We start from the raw sequence: 26,296 nt of genomic DNA on the forward strand, positions 1-26,296 counted from the left end.
ACATTAAGCAAAAGTCATGGCAGACAACTGTCTCCTGAATCATGACAGAACCCAAAAGGTAGTAAGTATAACCTTTGTTTTCTTTCCCTTAACTTCATAGTAATGGCTGTCTCACCTGTGTGTTTGTCTGTGCAAAACATACATGCAGTGTCTAAGGAGGTCAGAAGAGGGCACTGGTTCCCCTGGAACTGGAGTTACAAATGGTTAGGAGCAGATGTCGATGATGGGATTCTAACCTGGGTCCTCTGGAAGAGCAGACAGTACTCTTAACCACTGACCCATCTCTCCAGTCTCAGGTAAGTGTAAGCTTCCAGAATACATCAAACTCTTTTCACATGTAACTCTAGCTGAAATGCTTAAATGGTATAGGAACAACAGAACTCCTGGCCACACATCAGGAAGGTTTTTGATTTTTGCTAAATTCTACAGTCTGTGTTTAGCCTTCTTAGGTACTAGATACCTAAGATAATTTTATGTGTATGACAAAGACAACTCATATAAATATTTCACAATAATTAATTAAAGCAGGAGAAAGAAATGCAAAGAAATAGCATGTTCTAGATCCTAATGATTATGGCCAATTAAAAAAGCAAAACCATCCTGACTGTACCTATCAAACCAAAGAACTAAGAATAAAAGGAAGCAACCTAACTACACCCCATCACCTCATCAGGGCATTATACTGATTTTGAAACAAGAACCTAAAACGTTCCACTTTCTTAAAAAGAATTTCAGCATTTGAATTTAGTTGGCAGAAAAATATTCATAACATTGAAAATATATAAAAATTAATGAAATTCTCTCTATTCCTTTAGTCTTACTTCTGTATTTTAAAAAGGATTCACTGGATCCAGGAGGCAAGTGACAGTTTTTCTGGTTACATCCTGATAAACACATCTGTTTTCTACAACTATGTATTCACACAAATAAATAATAAAAACAAGAAACATATACAGTCATGGCTACTATTCTATTAGTTTCAGTGTATCTGGTTTTATGTCAAGGTCCTTTATCTTCTTCTAAGACTGGCACCTACCATTCCTATATGCCATTATTTTATCGCCTTCAGGTATCCTTTGCTTCTACCTTATCTGTAGAAATGACAGCAAGTCTATCAAGGGTGTCACGGAACTCCACGTGCTACACTGACAGCATTTATCCAAGTCAGCACTCCGTATGATCAATATCCCAAAATTTACTTGACTCCACAAACAGTAAGCTATTTATAACACAGCAGTGTACCACCTCTGTTCTTTCCATTTTATTTTGATTTTTTTTTATATTGTTTGATTTTAAGACATGATCCTTCTATGTAGCCCCAACTGTCTAGAAACTAGCTGTGTAAACCAAGCTGTTCTCCAACTCAGAGATCCTCCTGCCTCTGCTTCCTGATAGCTGAGATTAAAGGCATGTGCCACCATTTCCAGTTCCATTATATTCTGATACAAAGTAAATTATACCACTTCAGACATCCCATTGGCAATATTCATCATTACTAAGGTGAATATTTTAAAGATTCTTTTAAAATCTTACTATTAGCATTTCACCTTGAGGTACAGCTCTGCTAACATATTTTGACTATCCTAATAATCAACAAAATCACAAAACTAACAACAGAAATCATTTCATTATAATAAAGTTTCTATTCCTCTATAATTCCGGTCATTTTTAAAATTAAAAACACACTCCAATTTTTCAAATGTTCTTAAACTTTTAAGATATTTCCCTTCTTGTTTCAGAGCCTTAATCCCAAGGTACACTGTTGCTGTGGCTGACCTGCACGGAGCAGAACAGTACCATCTTAGTTAGGATCTAATGTTAACAATAGTATTTAATTTTTCTGCAAATCTTATTCTATCTTTTTTTGTTGTTGTTAAAGACTTTACAGCCAGGCGTAGTGGTGGGTGTCTTTAATTCCAACACTTGGGAGACAAAGGCAGGTGGATCTCTGTGAGTACAAGGCCAGGTCTACATAATGTGTTTCAAGATAGCCAAAGCTATATATATATATAATGAGATCCTGTCTCAACGCCACCTTGTCCTCTATTTATTGATGTGTGTGTGTGTGTGTGTGTGTGTGTGTGTCCTGGATACCTGATCTCCTGAAGCTGGAGGTTGTAAAGAAAGTACCCAGCATGGATGCTGGAAACCAGCTCCAGTCCTGCAAGGAGTGGCAAACATTCTCAAGCACAGTCATCACTCATTCTACCCTGAATCACAACTTCCCCCATACACCTGTCACCCAGCTAGCATCTTGCTCCTCAGTCTGCCAGGTCACACTCACTGTTCACTTTATACATTAGCAAATGGCTGCTTGTCTCTTTCTTACACACCACTATCTGTAATATATGGGCTGCAGTCTCCTTCTGCTGCCTGCAGATCATGATGGAGAACTCTCAGCTCCTTCTCCAGCACCATGTCTGCCATATACTGCCTTGCTTCTAGCACCATGATGATAATGGACTAAACCTCTGAAACTCTAAGGCAGCCCCAGTTAAATGTTGTGCCTTATAAAAATTGCCTTGGTCATGTGTTTCTTCACAGCAATAAAACCATGACCAAAACAGAAGCTGGTTCCAGGGACTGCGGCATTGCTGTGATAGTCCTGACTTTGCTTCATTTGGAGGAATGTGAACCTTGGGACTTTGGGTTAGAAAAACAGTAGAATGCTTTCAGTAGAGCTTAATGGGCCAGTGGGAACACAGTAGGAGTACTAAGAACTTGGAGGAGAGTGGTACTGAGAGTTCAGAGAACGTTCCTATGTGGCCTAGAGACTGTTCTTGTGATAGTTTGACAAAGAATGTGCCTGCCTTTTGTCCTTGTCCAAAAGTTTGCCTGAGGCTAAATTCAAAGAGTTTTGGATTGTGTTGACAGGAAGAAAAAAATAAATCTCAAAACAGCCCAGTAATGACTGTCCTGTGGTTACTAGTGTTCACTCTTTATGAAGAGCTATGACAAAATAGAGCAAACTGAGAAGGAAAAATGCAAAATGTACAAGTTGAAAAGAAAAAGGGCACTGGGAAGTAGAATTGAGCTAAATCCTATGTCCAAGAAGATACAGAAAATCCTCATGGTAAATGGAATGAAGAGAGTGGTGAACTCAGGGCAAGAGCCCACTCAGCTAAGCTTCCCGCTTGTGTGCCAGATATAGTGGCACCCTCCTCTAATCTTCAGAAGGCAGAGGTTGATGGATCTCTAAGTTCAAGGCCAGCCTGGTCTACAAAGTGAGTTCCAGGACAGCCAAGCCTTGGTAGTAAAAAGAAGTCATTGAAAACAGAAAGCTGGTAAAGATGTAATTAAAGAGGAAGCCATGTTCTAGCCCTAGTAAGCAGCAAAACTGGGCAGCTTTGGTCATGTGGTTCTGGCTCTAGAGGCAAAGAAAGAAAGGAGTTATGGAATCTCCCCCATGACTACAGAAAGCTGCTGAGGCCTGGCTGTGCGACAGGGTTATTTCTTCCTGGAGACCTACACCCATGAAGAGGAAGCCTGAAATGCATTGGAAATTCTAAAATGCTGGAGATGCCAAAGCCGTGGAATACCTAAACAAGTAGAGCTGATAACAGGGAGTGGAACCAGCCAAACACAAAGGAGTATGCTGCAGACAAAAAAGCTGAAAGGAGCTATAGATATGAAGAGTGCTCTGATACCAGACGGAGGTGCAGAGTTTGGAGTGTGCCCTGTTGGTTTTCTGTCTTGCTTTGATCAAGTATTTCCTCATTGTGCTCTCTCCCTCACCAGTGCTATTATATGTTGGAAGTATGTGATCTGCTTTCTGATTTGATTTTACAGGGGATTACAATTAAGAGATTCCAGGAATCACAAAAGAGACTTTGAACTTTTTTAACAAGTTTGAGGGTGTTAGAAACTATGTGACACAGAAGCAGGGACTATTTCTAAAGCTGTTGTTTGTAGAATCCATTCCCCTGACTGGGCTGCCCCATCTGGCCTCAGTGGGAGAAGATGCATCTAGCCCTGTAGAGACTTGATGTGCCAGAATGGGAGATTGGGGGAGAGAGGGGGCCCTCCATCCTCTCAGAAGAGAAGGGGATGGGTGAGGAACTATGTGAGGGGGGATCTTGGAGATATTAACCTAGATGTAAAGTGAGTTTGGATGTAAAGTGAGTTAGGAAGGGAGGGAAGAAGGGAGAGAGGGAGGGAGGGGGGGCCAAGCAAAAGGGAAGGGAAAACCTATGGGGACTTTTAAGGTGGACTGAATGCATTTCTGTATCATGAGATAATTACAAGCCTATGGGAGCCAGGGAGTAGAGTGTGGTACTTTGAACAGAAATGGACTCCATAGACAAATGTGTTTAAATGTTTGACAATAAGGAGTTCCATTATTAGGTGTGGCCTTGTTGGAGGAGTGTGTCACTGTGGGGTGAGCTTTGAGGTCTTACCTATTCAAGCCATGCCCAGTGTGGCAAGTTATCTGCTGTTGCCTGAGGATCAAGATGTAAAACTCTCAGTTCCTTCTCCAGCATCACTCCTGCCTGCACACTGCCATGTCCTGACATGATAATAATGGACTCAACCTGAGACTGTAAGCCAATCCTAATTAAATGTCTTCTTTATAAGAGTTCCTGTGGTTACAGTATCTCTTCACAGCAATAGAAACCGTAACTAAAACAACATCTTTTATCATTAGACAAGCTCTGGACAATGGAAACTTAAGTTCTATTTCTTCTAAAAGGATCTTTTTACTGTATGTGTTAAAGTTTTGAAACTAAAATATGAGTAATTGGCTCTCTGTTTGGTCAGTGAGACTTTTCAGATTTGGTGCCCTCAAATTCCCAGTCTCTTTCACGTTGGGAGTGCAAGCTTGGCTTGCTGCTTCTGCTAACCCTTATTAGCTTGTTCTATGTACAGCTGTTACTGGACAAAGCATCATCCTTGTCTCTATTAACTTTGTAGTTACTGTCCTATAGGACTGACTCTCACAAACATGCCAATGTTTACCTTGTAGTCTTAAGTGAATATGGCTTTAGCAAAACCAAGCCAGACTCAGACCAACTGAATCAGAACTTGTTTGTCAAATTGGGCTGTGCTCATGTGTTCTAGTGCATCTCTGGACACTTCTACGTTACACTGTTTGCATTTACAAGGTCATGTTCAAGCTCTGTGTCTCAAAATGTGTTTGTACGTTGTTTTAAATTCATGACTGATGCCGTTTTTAGTGATTAAGGCCCAGTATGGGTGGATATCTACCAGTGTTTCTCACACAGGTCCCAAGTAGGTTTTTGTAAAACTAAATCTTACTTAGTAACTTGACATATTTTGTCACTTCTAAAGTGACACTTTCTTCCTTCTACATCTTAGCATCTCTGGAACTCCTAACATCTCAAAATGACATGAGGATACTACATATTAGTTTAGAAGTGTTCCTACTCTTAGTCATGCAATAATAAAAGCAATTCTTCAAACTGACCAGATACCACTAGCTGTATACTTGGCATTAGATCTTTTATCTCAGTACGCTTCAACTTCCTTTAGAGTAAATGGGAGTCCTAGTACCTTCCTCATGGAAAGTTAAGTAAAAATATGCCTCACCTGTGTGTAATGAAGTTCCTATCACATAGATTAGCAATAAATTTCTTTTAAAAATCAATGATACTAATCTGCTTAGACACTACCCTCAACATAATTGTCATTACCTTCCTAGACAAGTACAGCAGAAAGGAGAAAACAGAAAGCTTTAAGATATAACTCCAAACGTCTGTCTTCTATCATGAAATTCATTTTTATACATCATTTCGTTATATTGCCAGAAGACTTTTTTTTTAAATAATAACAACAGCTATAAAGGTCTTTGAAAGGAAATACCTTAGAAAAGACATGAAGTAGCTGGCAAAGATGAATGAATAGCCCCAAAGACTACCACCCAAGGGTCCCACAGAAAGCCCATTTGCAGAGTGCAGTAACTGCATGAAGCACGGACCTTCTGAGGCTGCTGCTGCTCCAGGAGCTGCTGCCGCAACTGCTCCAGGTTCTGCTGCTGCAGCTGCTCTGCTATCTGATGAAAGATGGAGTTGTTCACAGACTCAGAAACGTGAGAGCTAAGTGAGAAACAAAGGTGAAGCTGCAGTTAGGATGACAAAAGGTAACAAAGAGCAGTCAGAGAACAGCACACACCACCACCACCACCACCACCCCACACACACAAGAAACTCTAGTGTTCTCTTTTTGAAATACTAATACCCAAAATGGAATACTTTGAAGAATCAAAACATTGGGAGAGAAATATACTCAATAACATTTCAACAAAAAGACATTACAGATGCTGTTACAGAGCTGACATCACTGCCTCAAGCTGCACACATGGATATGCTATACATATAAATTAGTAACTTTTATTAGATAATGTAAAATTGTAAGCAATTGTTTTTAAAAAAGGTGAAAGTATGCAAACATTATCAACTTAAATCATGATCAGTGGAAAATGTCCTATCAACCAGCAGGCATAAATCTATAATTATCACTGCCCATAAACTTTATAGAGTATGTGTTCTTTAAAAAAGCATCATGTTATGAGGTATGTAAACAGAAACAGACAAGAGTGTAGATAAAAGAGAAAATACTAATTTAACTATACTCTGGGACAGTCACACCTGGAATACCCCTGGAATCCTGGGTGCTAGAAGGCAAGACATGAGAAAAAAGAGGGCACCTTAAAAGGAACAAGCAGGTGAGAGGTCTCGAGACCATTGTCACCTGAAACAGATAAACCTATGGAAAGAATGATGTCTATCTTCAAATACTGACAGACTGTCATGAAAGGAATTGGAGTCTATTTTCCTTTCAATACACAGTGTTTGAATTACTGTCTAGAAATGAAGGAACTCAGTTTAACAGAACATGTGACACTAAAACAGTCCGCAAACTATTTAGTGAGAAGGCAGGAAAGTGCTGACTGCCTACCCTCAGGACTGTTAACAACTTCTTACATGGTTTAGCACCCTCATCCACATGACCTCAGTTGGCTCTTCCAAATTCACTGTTTATCATGTAAAATACTATTTTTAAACTTCTGTCAAGAAAGTCCGTATGTCAAAACAAAGTATTTTATTTTATGTATTCTTACACATTATCCGGGAATATAACATCTACTACATCTGCTTGGGTGAGATCCCTCGCACTCTCTCCCAACTTCCACCTCATACTCGCCTTCTGGTCTTTACAAACCCACTGACAAAACACAGAGCTCTGTACCGCCATTTAAAGGGAGAAAGCAACTGATTTAAATAAAAGTACAAAGTCCATTCATTTAAATAAATGAAACCCATATAATTCCAATACTTAATTCTAATTAGTTCAGTATAATTCTCAGATATTGGTATACACTCTAGAAGTGGACTTTGACAGAAGCATCTGTCCACCTATTACAAATATTCTTAAAACTAAGTTATTTTAAGGCAACAAAGATAAAAGAAAATATCACAACTGGACTTACTAGTGCTTATCAATTTTCCTATAGAGAAACTTGATATATCCCAGCCATTTGCAAAGATTTGAAAGAGTCCAAATAATCTAGAGAGGTATTAAGATAGCAAGTCCACACCCTCCAGAATTTTGGTGCTTACCAAGCCTGAAACAACCCTAACTTATAAAAAGCTCACTCCAACTGTTAAGTCTGCTAACATTCCACCCAGTATTTACAACAACAGAAACAGAAAACATGGGTATAAAGAAAATCATAATTCTTACAGTTGAGGAGTAGGAATTTCCTTTTTGGATTCTTCACTATGCTCAGAATCTTCCCCAAAATCAAATCTATCCATCAACTTCTAAGGAAAAGGAGAAAAATGAATTAGAAAGTGCTTCCAACATGCATATTACAAAGGCTACTGAATCAAAGTAAATGTTCTGTGTCATTCTACATTATTCTGTAGCAGAGCAGGCACTCTGAGCACATGCTTAGAGGACTATAGCATACAGCAGTCCCCTTACACAGTCATCATGGCAACTCTAGTCACTTGTGCACAGTGTACTCTGAAAACATTGCTGCCGTGATATTTCAAGAGAGATGGCAATCACGTAGTTTCATTATATTACTGGTTTTTCTTTTTTTCACTGTGCTTACTTTACTTATTAAGCATTATCACAAGTATGTGAACATATTTTTAGATGGATTAGCTCTATCTCTGGGTTCAAGGCTCCTCTGGAGGTGCAGGAATCATCTGAGGACGAGAGGGACTCCAGCATCATCACAGAGCAGAAACAATTTTGACAAGGCAGGAAAACTACTAAACCATAGTTTTATTCTTCAAGACAAAGTCTCTCTGTGTAGTGACTATCTTGAAACTTGCTCTGTAGACCATGCTGGCCTCAGACTCAGGAATCTCCACCTGTCATTACCTACCAACTAGAACATAAAAGATTCTGGAACTATAACTTAAAAACCATCATGGGTCATAACCAATTGTTAACTAGTAAGAACTTCATGATAAAATGTGGTCTAGCTATTAAGAATAAATCAGAAGCAACTGGTCAAATGGTCAAGTCATTATACAAGAAATCAAGATTGATTTTTCTGTGAAAATAATTATAACAGAAATAACATGCATACATATTTGTATGCATACATGTATATAAACACACATAGCATTTCCAAGATACACTCCAGACAACTATGATGAGGCTACCAAACAAACATACAAAAAAAATCATTCATTAAACAACTTCAATTTTAAAAACATTTTTCCATAGTTAAGCCTTACACATAAAATATACAATAATATCAACTTATATAAAAATTTCCTTTGAATTTTCATACACCGATTAATTATTTTAACAAGCCAAATTACAGAACATAGACTAGCACAATAAGCACTTGGGAGGCTAAGGCAGACAGATTAGGTATGAATAGCAAACATGGCTTGCACATAGAAAGGTCTTATCAAACACACAAGTCTGTGATAAAACACAATCTACAACAGTAGAATCTATATGACTTTACAGTCTTCAATTCACATATAACACATCAGTAGGTTTAATCACTACCTTGTTGAAAGAGACTCCCTGATCCAAGGGCGTAAGTGTGTTGGCTGCAGCAGCTGCAGCTGTAAGCTGTGCTGTGAGTGCCTGCAACTGAACCACAAGACCAGCATCCAAGGCCTGCAGGATAGAAGGCTGGGGCTTCTGCTGCTGTATCTGTAAGGTTTGTATTAGCTGCTGAAGCTGGAAGAGAAAAAAATATCATAATTTGGGGTTAGTACTCGGTCTTTTGGATAAACATTTTTGACAAATAAATTTTAGCATCCTTGAGAGAAAAATGTTTGTATGTGTTGTGGTTTGAATGAGAAATGCCCCAATAGGTGCAATGCTTGAACATGTAGTCCTCCTGAAAATGGTACTACTGTTTGGGAAGAGGCCATGGGATGGAATGCACAGTCTAATGACAAGATAATGTCCATGAAGAATTAGTGAGCAAAAACTACCCAAGTGTAACTTCCAAGCATAGTGTTCCCATGTTAACAGGAAAGGATGACACAACATGAAGCGGGTATGCTATGGAACCGCACATTAGGAAGACGACACATCCTGAACCTTCTTGACATTATATAAAGACTCACCTGTTGACCTTGAGGACTTTGTAGGATCTGAGCAACAGCTGCCAATGTGTCTGTGTTTGTTATCTGCGATACCCATGGATCAGGTAAGCCTTGGACCACATTGGCTGGAGTAACAGGTGTCACAGGTGTTCCTTTTAGAAAAGATATCACATGCACCAAAGAAGAAAGCAAGTAAACAATACTTAAAAAGATACAAAGATTTATTCGGTTAATATATAAAACAAAAGCAGATAGGATGCTTTCTTTCACTTTACATATACAGGTTTAAGGAGTTATAGACAACCTAAATCAGAAAAACTTTCATTGAGAACTGGGATGTGGCTCAGTGGAAGAGCATCTGCCAGGCCCCTAGTTCATCAATCCTTGGTAGTGTTAAACAAAACAAAAATGAACTGTTACATAGACATTTTCCAAAATGTTTCTGGTGACTGAAAAAAAGAAATAAAATAAATTTTTTTAAGATTGTTTTCTAAATTTTAGATTAACAGCAAAAACACAGTATTTTATCTGATGAACATAAAGAGATACACCTGCCTGTCTGGCCAGTGTAAGAACTAATGGTAGGCACTTGCCACCACACTCAGCCTTCAAGTCTCTAACACTGGACAAACTCCTCTATGCCCTGTGCATGTGAACGCTAGGGTGAGCAGTGTGACTTGAGTCTCCAACAAGTCTGTACGACAGGCACGTACCTGGAGTGTTGCTCATAGCTGCAGTGGTGCTGGCCAAAACAGGAGTGACAACTGGGGGAGGAATCCCTGCCGCCATATCCAGAAGAGGCTGGATAATCTCACTCTTAAAAACATTATTCTTCTGCCATAAGTTTAATACTCTCACTATTTTACTCTAGAAGAACAAAGAAAAATGACTTTAAATGTTTTGCTTTCAAAATATTAGCACAACTCATTTCACAGATTATCTGAGCAGAGGATGTAAAGAAGATATATATATATATATATATATATATATATATATATATATATATATATATATATATATATATATATATAATTTCCCCCCTCTGTGTAGCCCTGGCTGTCCTGGAACTCACTCTGTAGACCAGGCTGGCCTCGAACTCAGAAATCTGCCTGCCTCTGCCTCCCAAGTGCTGGAGTTAAAGGTGTGCGCCACCACTGCTCAGCAAGAAGATTAAAATATTTTTTATGACAAATACATCTCTAAGATTGTTTTCAACTTTATTTCTGCGTTTAAAACCTTAACACACTCATTTCATTTAGGTTATTTGGGCGTACAAAGAAAGACTAAAAACTTCAGTGGTAAATTCCAACCTGAAACTGTTTTAACCATTCTGCAATACCTAACATTAGACAATACCGTAGTTACTTCTGATAGCTACACAGGATAAATGAGAACTACATTTAGCTTAAGCAGGTGACAGGTAGGCTCCATCTTTTATGTATGCTAAGTCACATGGAATAACATAGGTACCTACAGAACTGCTCTAAAACTCCTACCTTTCCATGGCTTCCAGGATCAAATGAAACTGGAGGCCTGAACGGCAAGCACTTATTCCTTGGGCCATCTCCTCTGCCCTGCCCTAAGAACTCTGAGGCAGAGGCAGACCCTATCTCAATACCATGCATACACACACATAAAGGTGAACTTTAACCCTGACTCACAGAATGCTTACCTGCTGAACTAGCAAGAAACTTCAGGACAAATCCTCATCTAATGTGACTCTTAAACAAATTTCATTTTATAAGCTATTAAATAATTTTAGGGAGGTATTTCTCCACTTAAGAAATGTAGCTCGGCGCCTGTGTTCAGCATGTTTCCCTGACCAAAAGAAAAAGGACAATTTACTAAACTCAAGTCCTGTCTAAGAACCTTGCCATAAACGTACACCCCAAAGCATCCACTTCCTAGGCACAGCCCCTCCTCTCCTCTTCTGTCATTGTTCCTACCTATCCTCTCCCTGATGGGTAGAGTCAACACCCCACTACCATTACTCAATCTGGCCCTCAGGGCAAGTACTATGTTTTATATAACTAATGCTCTACATTATTTTGTGACTTAGGATAATCTGTGTCTTCTATCATTTTTTCAAAACTAAATAAAATCTGCGTATTCGCCATCTTTTGTCTTTTTCTGACCAGCCCTATGAGTGCAGCTGTGCATCCAACTCACTCCTACAGGTAAATCATACTGTTTTAATCTTACTTAGGGGTAAGTCCCATTTTTCGTGAGGTCCTTGTAGTCATGTAGCATTTAAGCATCTCCTATACAATTAATGATGTATGTGCCTGACACTTCTCATTCACTCTGTTCTTAAGCCATCTGTGTCAATAAATTTTACCAACATTTCTTCATTTACAAAATGAAACTGTAACAGATTTTTCTTGTCCTTTTCCTTAGCTGTGCTATAACCAACTGCCTGCTGTTAGTATTTGCAGGTCTTAGGCATAAGCATCCTGGGACAAAGCTACAGGCTGTCATCAGTCACAACACTACTTCACCTCATTTGAAACCCTCATCATTTTCTAACAGTGTTCATGTGAAATCCCATCTTAGTTCTCAAACTCTACTGACTCAATTCTTGCATACATCTTACTCAAGATAATAATAAGACTGGGTTGGTTCTACAGATCTCAATCTGTCACAATCAGGAGTACTAAGAGTTAGTGAGCAGAGACAATCCTACTGTCTCCTTGTTTGAAGGAAGAGTTCACAGATCCCAGAAGCTTCAGGTCTGCAGGTAAGTACATGCCCAACAAAGGGTGTTCTAAAATGTTTCACCATATTATTTTGACCTTAAAGGATTTTTATTATTATTTTAAATAAACATCAATTACCTCCACTTCTTGAAATACAAGTAGTTTACTCGGACTATAGACTTACATCAGAGTAACAATCACTTGAACCCAAACTAAGAATAAAAGCCATTCCCATACCCTTAATGGTAACACACAAGTTAAATCGCAACTATTTAATATAAAGGTTCTCTAGCCAAGAACTTCCAATTACTACTATTCTAAGGCCATTTGTTACTTTTTAAGAAAGAAAAGAAGAAGAAGGTGCTGCTATTCAAGCCTTGAGAAAGGAAACAACAGCTAAATATGTAAAATAAAGATTTGGTTCACTTTAAGTAAAATGCAGTTGTATAAATTTTTATATTTCAAATGATGCATAAAAAAGTTATACAATGAGGGGTTCAAGCCCTCTGATTCAACTCTTGCCTCTGCACAGTACCAGTACTCAGAGAGTACTGGGCATTCTTTAGGCTTACATAAGCATTTCTCAATGTTTAATACTCATGAAGTTCTTTAAAGTAACAACCCTAGCAACATCATTCTGTATATCTAAATACATATCCCTCCTTTACTACTGAGATTACAGACTCAGCTAATCTTTCCTCATATGGTCTGTAAAATGCCTCATCCATAAAGACTATCCTGAGAGGTGTTAGTCATGAAACCCACAACACCAAGATAGATTTGTATACTGTAACTGTCAGAAATTCATGAAAATTAGTATGACTTCTAAATCAGTGTTGCTAATTACTATTTCAACTTAATGAATTCTCTTACACTGGATTCCACTATTAGAACTTATTAAGGCGAGTGACTGAACATCTGATTACTTACGATTACTAGCTAGGCTTGCCATTAGAACGAAATACAAAGACTGCTAGGAAATATATCCAAGAATATTTACGAAGAATATGCTATAATAAATTTATTCCTATAATACTGACTTTTAAAATTCAAGACATGACAGTGACTAAAAATAAAACTAGTCATGTTATATAAGCCTTAGATTTATGACTCTTCCTTGTAACAACCCCTGCCCATTCTCTCTTTTTTTGTGTGTATGTGTGTGTATGAGAGACAGAGAGAGAGAGAAAATGGAAGAGTGTTGAATCCCTTGGAACTGGGGTTACAGACATTTGTAAGCTGGCTGCCTGCCTATTCCAGGTGCAGGGATCACAATCCTAGGGCCCTGATAGAGAAGTAAATGTCTTAACAGCTGAGCCAGCGCCAGCCCTGTTCACCGTCTCTTAACCTCTTCCTAGCTTTTACTAAAAGCAGATAAAAGGATACCGGATCACTCCCAAATCAGTATCCACTTAAGTAGCTGTCTAGTAATTCCAGAGGAGATGTGAAAGGAGCCATCTCCTTTTAATCTTAGCCCTGGACCCTTTCCCTTCTCATTACAGAATACTCACACACACTAAAATCTGAGTGCTGGTCTGCAGCACCTAGAAAGTTACAACAAAAGAAGTCTGATATGTACTTTTCAAGAACTACTTGGCAGTTCCATTTTCCACAAAACCGAAATATAAACACCAACTCAAATAACCACAATCCTAAAACAGCTGTATGCATTAGTAACTATCTAACATAATTTCAAACACTTCCGTAGCCACTTTCTTTTACAAAAGTTGTTTCAATAAATTCAAAAAGTAGCAAACACAATTACATCTTTCTGCTCTTTAAAAGTTCTAAGAGTAAAACAAGTTTGGCTGCTACAATAATTAAATATTAAAGATCAGAGTATCTAAGAAATTTTAACAGGAGGTCATATAATAAGGTAGTCTAAAGACTCTAAGAATAGAGTAACGTATCTCCTTTAATAAAATAATACCATACCTTGTCATCCCCAGGGCAACGATATAAATTCTGGAAAGTGCTAATGATGTTATTACTAAATCTGGGTGCAAACACATCCTTTTCTTGACCAAACTGATGCCGGGATTGTCGCACAATGGAGTCAATAACATACAGTCCAGGTACCTTGTATTCTGGTTTACACTGATGAGAGAAGAATGAGAGGGGGAGGGGAACAGAAAGGTAAAATCCTTGATAGAAAAGACATTATAAACCCCATTTAAGCAAAAACATGCTCCGGCCGCAATGAACAGGCAGACTCTGTCTAGTTCTTAGCCATTCATATCTGAAATAGCATGTATTTTGAACAGAATCTACTTTGGCTATTCAAGGCACTCAGGTCAACTGTTACTCACCCAAGTTCCAAACTAGCACTGTGTAACTGACTTTGGTGACTAAAAACAACCTGATAGACATTATTATTTTTAAAAATAATTTAAAGAATTTAAAGCTAAAACAATGGAAGTAAAATCAGAAAAGGGGCAGAAAACACTTGCAGGCACGCAATAGACTCCACTTTCACTGTTCACACTGTTATATCAGTAAAAGAACAAATGAAACAGCCACTATAACATGCTAAATATATTCAGCCAAATGTTTAAAATTGTCTCAAATATCTCATCTACAAAGGAGACATGAAACTATCACCATAAAAATTCTGGAAAAATTTGCAAACACCAAAGCATTCAATTATTTTCAAACTAGCCTACTGAGTCAATCTTCTTAACTCATCTTTGATCTATTCTGTAAAGGAAAGATTCTCTACTTCTCAGCACAGTGTTTCCTAACGTGCATAGTTGGAATCAAACGTCTATTCTAGAACAAGAAACCTAAGAAAACTTGGTTTTCTTTTCCTTTATTCACTCCAGATATGAGTATGTTGCGTGTGTGTATGGACGTGCACCACATGCATAGCAGGTGCCTGCAAAAGAGAGAAGACGACATGGATTCCCTGGAAATGGAGTTGCAGGTGGCTGTAAGCTGACATGCAGGTCCTGGAAACAGAGCCCAGGGCCCCTGAAAAAGCACCTGCTATCAACCAGAGCCATCTCTCCAGCCCCAAGAAAACTTGTTTTAAAAACATGTTAACTAAAACAAAATTACAAGCACAAAGGAGGGTGTACTTCTAAGTGTAATTAGGGCCAGTACTGCCCTCAAATTTATTTTCTTGAAATCATTGAACAAACACAGGACACTTCTTGGGACTCAACATACTTAGAATCAAGCACAAACCCTGCACAGATCTGTAGATACAGCTTTTCTTTTGTAAAAGTTTCTAGTTGGGGGTTGGTCTGCTGCTGTGTATTGTAATGCTAAACTCTGTATAGGAAGGTCTAGGCCTACTAGCAAATTCTCACGTTTACAAGCTTTTGTTGTGCAAACCTTGTACCTTGGTTTAAAACTATTGGCTAAATAAAATTGGCTACAGCCAATTACTGGAGGAATTAGAGGTTGGTGAGTTTGGAGTGACCAGGTTGGGGGTGGAGAAGAGAGAAGAGGAGAGACCAGGAGAGGAGAGGAGGAAGCCGCCATGAGGAGAGAGGAACCATGAGCACGTGGCCAGGAGAAACAGTAAGTATCTGGGGTAAACCGCTGGGGAGGTAGCAGTTAGAATAGTAGATTAGGGGTACCCCCAGTAATTGTCAAAGGCAAATAAAATAACCTTAGTCTGAGTCTCACTTGTTTGTAAGCTAGCAGAGGATAAGCTTAAATTGGTTGTACTACATTTTAAAGGTTTTATCAGAGAGAAAAACAATACTTAGGCCATCATTTAATGCTATTTACAGCCAACCCAATGGATGATTTAATCCTGCAAAAAGTCTAGTGGATACTTAATATGTTCCTTCAGATTTCCTTACTGGTCTTTATCAAGAGAAATTTAAATACTAGTTCAAAGGAACTGTTTTAGATTTTTTTTTTTTTTTTTTTTTTTTTTTTTTTTTTTTTTTTTTTTGCTGCTAAGTGCTTGCCGTAGTCCATCAAAGGTGGTAATAAGGGTGCTGTTTGAACATGTATTATTTGAAGAAACAAACAATCAAAGCGACACCTGTTTAAAGTTTGTTCTTTTTGAAAGCCCCCCCCCAACTTCCCTTTAGTTCCTGTATCTGGCCAAAACTATCTTCCTTACACACTCACATAGCTACCTATCCAACCAATACATTTCAGAAAAAATAACTTTAACTTAATGAAAATAAAATCCACTTGGTTAAAAAGAAAATATGGCCACTGCTACATATTAAATAATGACCTTATTAATTATTGACATTTAAATAATATCACATTCAATGCATCTTACAGAAAGAATTAGCTTTTTTTGCAAGTTGCTAATGAGACAAGTTAGCACTGAATAATAAGCAAAATGAGTTATCAACGTGGTTCTTAAATTGTATTTTCCTTTGACTTACAGCGAACTCTGATGACAAATTCCCTATGCATTAGTGCCCACCCAAACAGCTGCCTCCGTGGAGCAATGCAGACTGAGGCTTTGAAAGGGCAGCAGCCCTACAACCAAGCAGCACAACACCCAGACAAACACTTTCGCTACCAATGAAGCCCACTCTTTACATGAACACACTGCAGTGCAGTTTCTCACACTACTTTATGCCATCTTAGCACACATAGAAAAGCAAAATATTTTATATAATTTAACTATAGATAGATAAATTATAGATATTTAACACAAAAAATTTCAAAAATTCTCTCAGACGGAAAGTAAGATTTCTTAAGCCTCTACAACATTTTAAATCTGAATTGTTTTTGTTGTTGATGGTGTGGTTTGTTTGCTTTTTAGACAAGGTCTCAGTATGGTGCTGAACAGGGTAGGGAATTTATGATCATGAGTTATATCTCCTGAGTAGCTGGGATTACAGGGATGCACCACCACATCTCAGCTCCGAACAACTTTTAATGTCATTACCATGTTAGATTATCTGAGAGACACAATCTTCAAAAATACTCCAAAAACTTTCAATCTCTCATGCTGCAGAAACATACTCTTATTAAGAGAGAGAGAGGGGGCTGGAGAGATAGCTCAGCAGTTAAGCGCACTGAGTGCTCTTCCCAGCAACCACATGGTGGCTCACAACCATCTCTAATGGAATCTGATGCCCTCTTCTGAGAAAGAGGGGGGAGGTGGGGTAAGGAGAGAGTGACTACACCTTTAACTGTACTTGTTAGATTTGAATTATGTCCATGGTGGTTGGCATTTGTAGCTCTCATCAGTCAGGGTTGTCTGACAAAGATCTTTTCAGGCAAGTTTGGCACCATTCTATGCAACATGTAAACACATATCACTCAGTCATTTCATTCAAACCTGAGCTGCTACTTTCACATATTAAGACACCATTAAGGAAAACAAAAGGAGACTGGGGAAAATACAAGTGGCTGTACCTGCACATAACTGAGTGATGCTGCTGGTGGCTATACCAGGGTACCGTTAGGGCAACACCATGTGGGGAAATCTTCTTCTGTATATCTGAAAAGCTGGTCTATGAACTGCCGAAGTTTAGTAACATAAAATTTGAATTTTGAGCAACTTTAGCTGTGCTGTTAATTTTGGAAGTATTATCCATGTGGGTTTGGTTATAGAAACTAATATTCTGTAAATAATTAAAAACAAAAGTCTTGCTTATTTTTGCTGCAAACGAGGACAAAGCAAAGCCTGGCTGTGCATACCTGGGCAGACAAATGCAAGAGATTAGAAAGAGGCAGCCAGCTTTAGTTTGAATGCAAGAAATGAGTAGCAATTACACAAGTCTTGTCCTTACAAAAACATAGCCGTGTATCTATGACCACTTTCTGTATATGTATTTCATAATAAAAAGTAAAGCATTAGGCAAAAGCACCCAGCATAACTAAGTAGGGCAAAGTAAAGTGTATATGAAATATAAACTGAAATAGTGTGGCATTTAGAACTTATCAAAAAATATCCTAGGACAAAGAAATTTTAGTAAAAATAACATGTGGACAGGGGGCATCTGGAAGGACTTCCTTTCAAATTACCTAAATTCCCCATCTTTGTGCACCCATCCAAGGGTGAAGACTACATATACCATCAGTCAATCCTCACTATGACTAGATGATACATAAAGATGCTCACATCTAAACGGGGAGAACAAAAGGATAACAAATGTCATTCAAAAAAGACTGTCATTCTCTCTGAGAAAATAGCAAAGGATGACCAACTGCTTTAGCTTCATTCTAAAACACATACTTGGAGGCTGAAGAAATGGCCCATAAGTTAAGAATCCACTCTGCTGTGGCAAAGGACCAGAGTTCTGGTCCCTGTACCCACAACTAGTAGCCACAACTGATTCTAAGTGCAGCTCTAGAGATCCAATGCCTCTGGGCTCGAAACACAACTGCACAAATGTGTCATACGGAAACACAAACACATGCACACATTATTTAAAAAAAAAAAAAAAAGCAGTTACTTGCATAGGATCAAGGTTTCTGGAGAAAAACAATATGCCAAGAGTATTTGTCATAATTTTTATCTGTTTCTCATGTCTGCTTCACGAAAATGACAAGTGAGTCTCTTCTATTATCAACATAACAATAGAAAATTTAATAAAAGCCAGAAGTGTTCAACTTGGGCAGTAACAGTTGACAGAATAGTATCAGAACCTAGAAAGATCACACGAAGGCTAATGGTAGCTAGGAATAGCCACAACAGCACTGAGTGCATCTCACCGAAACAGAGCATCCAGATTACATTAAAAAACAATGCTGAGTGACAGCATTCACTTCTGAGTATGAGACAAATGCATTTGTAGCAGTCATATAAAATGGTAAGCTTCATGTGGACAAAAAAGAGCTTGACTAATCAAAATTCCAGGAATGGAGCTAAATAGACTTGTCTAGTGCACTTCAAACTGCTAAGGAACACAATGGTTAGGTAGAGATAACACAAAGTCAGCAAATCATGGGGGTCTCCAATTCAAAATTAATTTTGTAATTCACAATAATCAAAGTTGATTTTTTAAAATACAAACACAGGGTTACTACAAGAGCTGACTCAAATAGTACTACTAAAATTTATAGTTTCTTAGTGTCTGTAGTTATTTGCTTCAGTCTTATAAAAAGCAGACAGGATGGCGAGATGGCTCAGCCAATAAATGCGCCTGCCACCAAACATGATGACCTGAGTTTCATCCCCAGGTCCCACCCTGTAGAACCAACTGCAGCAAGGTTGTCTTCCTTTCCACCTATGCTGTGACACATGCATATACCCTCCTGCATGCACATGCACACACAGACACACACAAATAGATGTATAACTTAAAAAGAGCAGAGAATTATCAGAACATTGATTGTTTTCTGACTATATTCGTTATACCAAAGTGGGAGGCCCTAGTATTCTATGCAGTTGTCCTATAAGAAGTCAGCTTTAATGTTCAAAAGGGAATAAATAAGATGCTTGTCAGTGTGAATGTCTAACCTGTGGTATAATCTACAGAATTAGATGGAGAAACAAAAGGGAAGAAACTACTTCATATATATAACAACTGGGCTAATACTCAAGAGAGCGACGCTGAGCTCAGGACTATCTCAAATGCTAATTCTACCTGTCCAACACTCTTGATAGTTAAGTGAGTAACGTACTGACTTGAAAGCTTTACAATGCTGGAGCGATACTGAATTTGGACTTTTAGATTAGGCATGCTTAATCTATACAATTTGTTGCCGCTCAAAATAACTGAAAGTTACGGGCAATTTGTGTTATTATGACATGTTGTTCACTGACCTAATAACACATGAGTTATTACTCTAAGATTAAATACTCTTAGACTTAAAGTTTATTTAACCATTATACAGATCCATAGCTCAGTCTGTATAGAGGGACACAGACAAAGCACTTCACTTTCTCTCCAGACTAGCCATACAGACATCTTACTGAAGCCTTCCTTGACATCCTGAAATACCTATCTTACTTGATCAAACATACTTCCACCCCAACCCCATCCATCAAAAACCATTTATCTGTAAGGCTTCTTTTCCCCCTTGAAACCTAACTATTATGCAAACTGACTTCTCAATGAGTTATCAACCAGGAACTGAAGGAAATGCACATTTCAGGGTCCTCCCCAAATTCACATGCTGCTTTCCAGAAACATTCCCTACACAATTCCCACATAATCAAATCTAAGCGTGCTGGCTTTGACGTTAGACCCTTTAAAAAGATTTACACTGGTGGAACTGCTTAGTCACTAGCGCTGCACTTTACCGTTTGATTTCATTTAAATCTTATCTTTATCTAAACTACTTAACCCTAAAATGATTAGCCAGTATCATCATCTTTTTTTTGGGGGGAGGGTGTTTCAAGACAGGGTTTCTCTGTGTAGCCTTGGCTGTCCTGGAACTCTGTAGACCAGGCTGGCCTTGAACTCAGAAATCCGCCTGCCTCTGCCTCCCAAGTGCTGGGATTAAAGGCGTGCGCCACCACTGCCTGGCAGAAAACAAGATCTTAAAAAAAAGGAAAAGGGTTTGGAAAGATGGCTCAGTGCATAATTAAGAACATCTACTGCTCTTGCAGAGGACCCGAGGTTGACTCCCAGCACCCATGACAGCTCACACATGGCTACAGCCGCAGCTAATATCAGCCACACCATGGTACACACGCTTACATGCATGCAATGTGAATATCTGCCACACCATGGTACACACGCTTACATGCATGCAATGTGAATATCTGCCACACCATGGTACACACGCTTACATGCATGCAATGTGAATATCTGCCACACCATGGGACACACGCTTACATGCATGCAATGTGAATATCTGCCACACCATGGGACACACGCTTACATGCATGCAAGCAAAACATTCATACACATAGAGATTAAATCAAAAACTATAAACTAACATTTTATTTATTTATTTATTTATGTAGGTAGGTAGGTAGGTAGGTAGGTAGGTAGTATGGAATAGAGTTGACTTGGGGGGGCGGGACGGGGAGTTGAGAAGGCAGAGAGAGAGAGGAAGAGGCCAGCCAGAACATGTGGGGGCGTGGGGAATAGAGAGAAAGAAAGGGAACAGGGAGGTAAAAGGGCAAAGCAATTTTTATTTTTTATTTTTTTATCTTTTTTTGGGGGGGTTAAATACCCCTGGCTGTCCTGAAACACTGTGGTGCTGGCCTTGGATTCACAAAGATCTAAGTGCGTCTACTAATTGCTAGCATTAAGGATTTGTACCCCACACCCAAAGTGACCTTTGTTAAAGGGGTGGGGGTAGGGGACAAAACCAGGTTATATCACTTCTTCAAGACAACCCAGTTTAAAAACACAGTGATCTTATTGTGATCCCTTCACTTTCCATAATAAAGTGTAAGTCAGTAAAATATAAGTTTCTTAAGCATAAGTCTTAAACAGACCTATTAGAAACAAGGGTACAAAGAACTATGGTGAGACACTGAGACTAATAAAGAAAGTTTGTGTGCTAGAAAGTTTTATGTAAACTTGACACAAGCTACAGAAAGTCATCTGAGAGGAAAGAGTTTCAATTAAGAAAATGCCTCAATAAATCCAAGCTGTAGGCAAGCAAGCCTGTAGGGCATTTTCTTAATTAATGACTGATGGGAAAGCCCAGTCCATTGTGGGCAGGGCCATCCAGCCTGATGGTCCTGGGTTCTATGAGAAAGCAGGAGCAAGGCACTGGGAGCAGGTGGGTGAGCAGCACGTGCCCATGGCCTCTGCATCAGCTCCTGCCTGAGTCCCTGCCCTGCCCTCCTCAAACGATGAGCAGTGCTGTGGAAGCAGAAGCCCACTAAGACCTCTCCTCCCCAAGTTGGTGGTGTTTAATCAGAGCAATAATAACCATAACTAAGACAGTATAGGACTGTTAACTTTAGCTTTTATCTGCCTTGTTTCTCCTGGAAAAAGGGGCTAAAAGGTCTATAAAATAAGATGTAACACTGCTTAATGCACTGGTGGCTCAGACAAAATGAATGTGGGAAACAAATAGTTGGGAGCCGATAATGTAACACAGCGTTGTTCTCCAAGTATAAAACTTAAAATGACTAGTCAGAACCATCTGTAACATTTGGAGGGAAAAAAAAATCAATGACACAAACTTTCCAAGAGAGAAGAAATGTAATAAAAATATATGCCTAAAGGTTACCCTTCTCATACGTACAAAACAGTGCTTTCCTCCTAGTTCTCAATCAGAAATAGAACAACTGGAGGTACTTTTTGTCTTGAGAAGGAACCTGGCATAGTCTGGATGGACATCTACTTGGCTGAGCTCAGCTATAGCTTGACGTCCTGATCATCTCCTCCTACGTGGACAATGGCGGGGACTACACTACGCACCTGTGTGCTTACACAATTCTGTTTGACAAGGTGCTGGAGAAGGAATGCTGGTCCAGCATTTGCAACGCCTGGAGTTCCTTTTTATGATTCCATCAAAAGAACTTAAACATTTAATTTACAGAATATTAAGGGTTGAAGGATGGCTCAGTGGTTAAGAGGAGCAGCTGCTGCTCTTGCAGAGGCCATGGGTTCAGTTCCCAGCACAAACAGTCAGGACCAACTCTAACCCCATCTCTAGGGGATCAGTACACACTTGGTACACGTACATATGGGTAGTTAAAATACTCATACACATAAAAAAATTCGTTTTAAGTTAAATCACATGTTTAAAAATAAATACCTAATGAATACATGAGAACATACGCATCAATACAAATTATAGGACATTTAACCCAGGTAGTAAAGGGCATTTGTACTTACTTTCTGAATGAATTTCTCGACACTTTGTACCACGTGTTTATAGAACTGTAGAAAAAGAAAACATGATTCTAAAATTAGTTTGCTAGATTAAAATTTTCTGATAACCACAGGCTTAGGAAGAACGCCAAAGGTTCATTAAAATAATGTTAGTCAAACTTTTGGGATTCATATCATTCACCTTTACAGCAAACTAGCCACTACACTGAATTTGTTAAGTAATCCTCTGAAGTACTCATGCACAGTGAATGTATCTACAGTGTATTACACAAAACCATTCTAGCTGGTCAGGGTAGTACATGCCTATAATCTCAGCACCAGGGAGGCTGACACTAAGTGACGACAAGCTGGGGCAAATCTCAGCTACACAGTGAAACCTTGTCAAAAAGCAAAAACAAAGGAATCTTTTAAGAAAGCATGCTTTGACAGCAAAGTACTGCACACTGACAAATGTTATGCTCTTTCCAGAGAAGAAAAAGTAACCATGTTCTACAGTGTCATTTTAATACTTAAATTAAGGACAATAATACAAAAAGCAAGTAACTCTAACCAGTAGTACATTAAAAAACATGAGAGCTTGTTTTAGCCTATAGGCAGAAGGAAGAATGTACAACGTGTTAATAAATCAAAATTAAATGAGCTACTATCAATTATGAAAACACTTAGATTAATATACAACACTCAACATAAACCTGAAAGTAAATACAATAGAAATTGTAAACAACAAAATTTTAGTATGTCAATGGTAATGCCATGATTACCATTCTCTTTTGAAGAACTTGAGTTATACTTCCAGTCTCATGACTTCTGCTTTATAAAGGATAACTAACCCCTGTCCTTAGATTGAAAAGATATTAAGAACTAAAGCTTTAACCCTGAAATGTATGCATGGGGTGACTGCATATTAGCATAAAAGCAGTTTAGGCATATAAAATTCATACATATGATCAACATACTGTAATTTGGGTTCTTTATAAGAAAACGTCTACATTTTAGGAGATTTGAATACATGTATTAGGGACTGTTGTCGTTTAATGACATCTCAAAGTCTAGGGCGTATACATGCGTGTGTACATGTGAATCCCCTTAATCTTAGCCAAAAGGCTGAAAAATGATATAGGAGTAGAAACAAAGAACAATAGTTATTGACTAATGGAGCCAAGGGGTAAAACAGTACTTATCAGAATGTGCAACTTTTCCCAAAACTGGAATTACTTATTAAAGGCAGTAGTAATACACCTAACAATAGAGCACACTGTAGAAACTGAGTTACTCTCAATTGACAAAAACCCCAATTCAAACTCTACAGACTATTTCATGTCTACTATTCTCTTCTGATATCTGAAAATAGGGAGTAATGCTAGAACCTATATATACTTCATTGAATCTTTTAATTTAACAAGTACTATGCTGAACAGTTCTTCATGAAATATACCAATTACTATTTTTTAGACTAGTACTGCTGGTATTAACATATGCATATTCTTCAAACCTCTTTTTTTTTTTTAGTTTTTGGTTTTTCGAGGCAGAGTTTCTCTGTATAACCTTGGCTGTCCTGGAACTCACTCGTTAGACAAGGCTGGCCTCGAACTCAGAAATCCGCCTGCCTCTGCCTCCCAAGTGCTGGGATTAAAGGCGTGCGTCACCACCGCCCGGCTATGTTTGCATATTCTTAGAAACATGATCCAAAGAATCAGATCATTGGAGATAGTATAAGCTACAAGAGAATAAGTTTATACACACCAGGCCTATCAGATGCACTTAAAAGAGACTAACCTCTTTCACAATTCTTGGGCTTGTCACCATCTTTATACCTCTTGATTTTTATTGGTTTTTTTTAACAAAAATATGGGGGTTCACATACACACACAAGCAAAGATTGGCAAGATGGCTTATCAAGTAAAGGTGCTTGTCACACAAGCCTGACTGACAAGCTGAGTTTGGTCCCTAGGACCTACACAAAAGAAAAAACTGAATACCTGCAAGTTTGTCCTCTGATCTTTAAGCAGGTGCTGTGGCAAACATACACACACACGCAAACTTGATTTCTTAAAACTTTAAAAAGAATCAAGTCAATTTCTTCTGGCAGTAATTACTAGTAATTAAGAATTTGTTAGTTAATATGTTGCTATAATTCAAAAGATAATTTAATAGCTGCTAGGTATAGTTAGAGCTAATGTTTTAATCACTGAATGTTCATATGTTGGTACCTACTTAATTAGAAGCAATCATTCCTTTTTAAGATCTTTGCTGGAGGAAGTCATAGACCAGGAGACAAGAAATTATGTATGCCTGAACTTCAAAAGATTTTTAAAAACAACTCCTGTGTTCTTCTCCAGAAAGTCCAACCTTTCCCTGTGGTTCCAGAGTATGGATGAGTTAACACAGGCTCAAAACTCACTGCATCTGTACAATGGATAACTTTCCCTGGTCTCTTCCTAAAATTCAAGTGCTTTATACACTATGAAGCCCAATTATTTTCCACGATTTGTTTTCAGATCTATACACAACCAATAAGAGAAAAAAAATACACTAATTTTATTTCCAAGTCTTTTACCTTGTTATATTTAAGATTTTGCAGTCAGTGTGATGACAAATGCCAGTATCAGAACACCTTTGCTCTATGATGTGATTATATCCAAACACCTGTATGGTGAGGAAAATGCTTGTTTCAAAATTTATGAAAGATTGTTTTCTTTTTGGCTTTTTTAAAAGATTTTTTTAGCCTTTATTTTCTGTGTATGAGTGTATATATGTGAACCAAGTGTATGCCCAGTGGCCTTAGGGGTCAGAAAGCACTGAACCCTCTAAAACTGGAGATGGCTGTGAGCCACCTTGTGGGTGATGGGAACTGAACCCTGGTCCCCTGCAAAACCAGTGCACACAGACTCTTAACCACTGAACCTCTCTCTAGCTGGAAGACTCTTTTCAAAATGTGTTTTTATGTAAATGTGGAGATTTTTAAGTGGCAGATTTCTTTCTTTATTTTCCACAATGGGTATGTGTTAATACGGTAAAGCTGAAGTAAATATGTAAAATCTATTCTTTTAAAATACTAGGGAGGAGCTGGGGAAACAAGCCTGCAGGCTGGAGTTCAGTTCTCAAGCACCCACAAAAAAACAAGGTGCGAGCCAACAGCTGCAGAAGGGACAGTTGTAACAGACATGAGAGCTTCTGTCCTATATTGTTAAGAAGGTGTTTGTGCGTGTGTACATATATTATGTAGATATTTATGTTGCCTTTATTCTGATCCCTTTTTCATATAATATGATACAGACTGAGGTAACAGCTGAAATACAGAGCATTCCTCAAGAGACAGTGCCACTTATTCTGAAATATATAGTGAGTGCATTTGCAGTTGTGTGGCACA

At 38.4% G+C, this 26,296-nt stretch overlaps 1 protein-coding gene across 4 annotated transcripts in view; it reads right to left on the minus strand.

Moving 5' to 3' along the window:
* The window catches only part of Scaf8 (SR-related CTD associated factor 8), a 137,415-nt gene that overhangs the window by 86,032 nt on the left and 25,087 nt on the right, over nt 1-26,296 (minus strand). For 3 of the 4 annotated variants that reach the window (XM_076926723.1, XM_076926725.1, XM_076926722.1), the window contains 7 exons: nt 22,930-22,974; nt 14,180-14,341; nt 10,262-10,415; nt 9,570-9,700; nt 8,998-9,174; nt 7,702-7,781; nt 5,936-6,053 (listed from right to left, as the gene is read on the minus strand). In XM_076926723.1, the coding sequence (XP_076782838.1) occupies nt 5,936-6,053; nt 7,702-7,781; nt 8,998-9,174; nt 9,570-9,700; nt 10,262-10,415; nt 14,180-14,341; nt 22,930-22,974 (867 nt within the window). The remainder of the gene's footprint in view (nt 1-5,935; nt 6,054-7,701; nt 7,782-8,997; nt 9,175-9,569; nt 9,701-10,261; nt 10,416-14,179; nt 14,342-22,929; nt 22,975-26,296) is intronic. The other variant, XM_076926724.1, reaches the window with a different exon arrangement.

Source organism: Arvicanthis niloticus, chromosome 28, assembly GCF_011762505.2.
Source record: "Arvicanthis niloticus isolate mArvNil1 chromosome 28, mArvNil1.pat.X, whole genome shotgun sequence".
NCBI lineage: Eukaryota > Metazoa > Chordata > Mammalia > Rodentia > Muridae > Arvicanthis > Arvicanthis niloticus.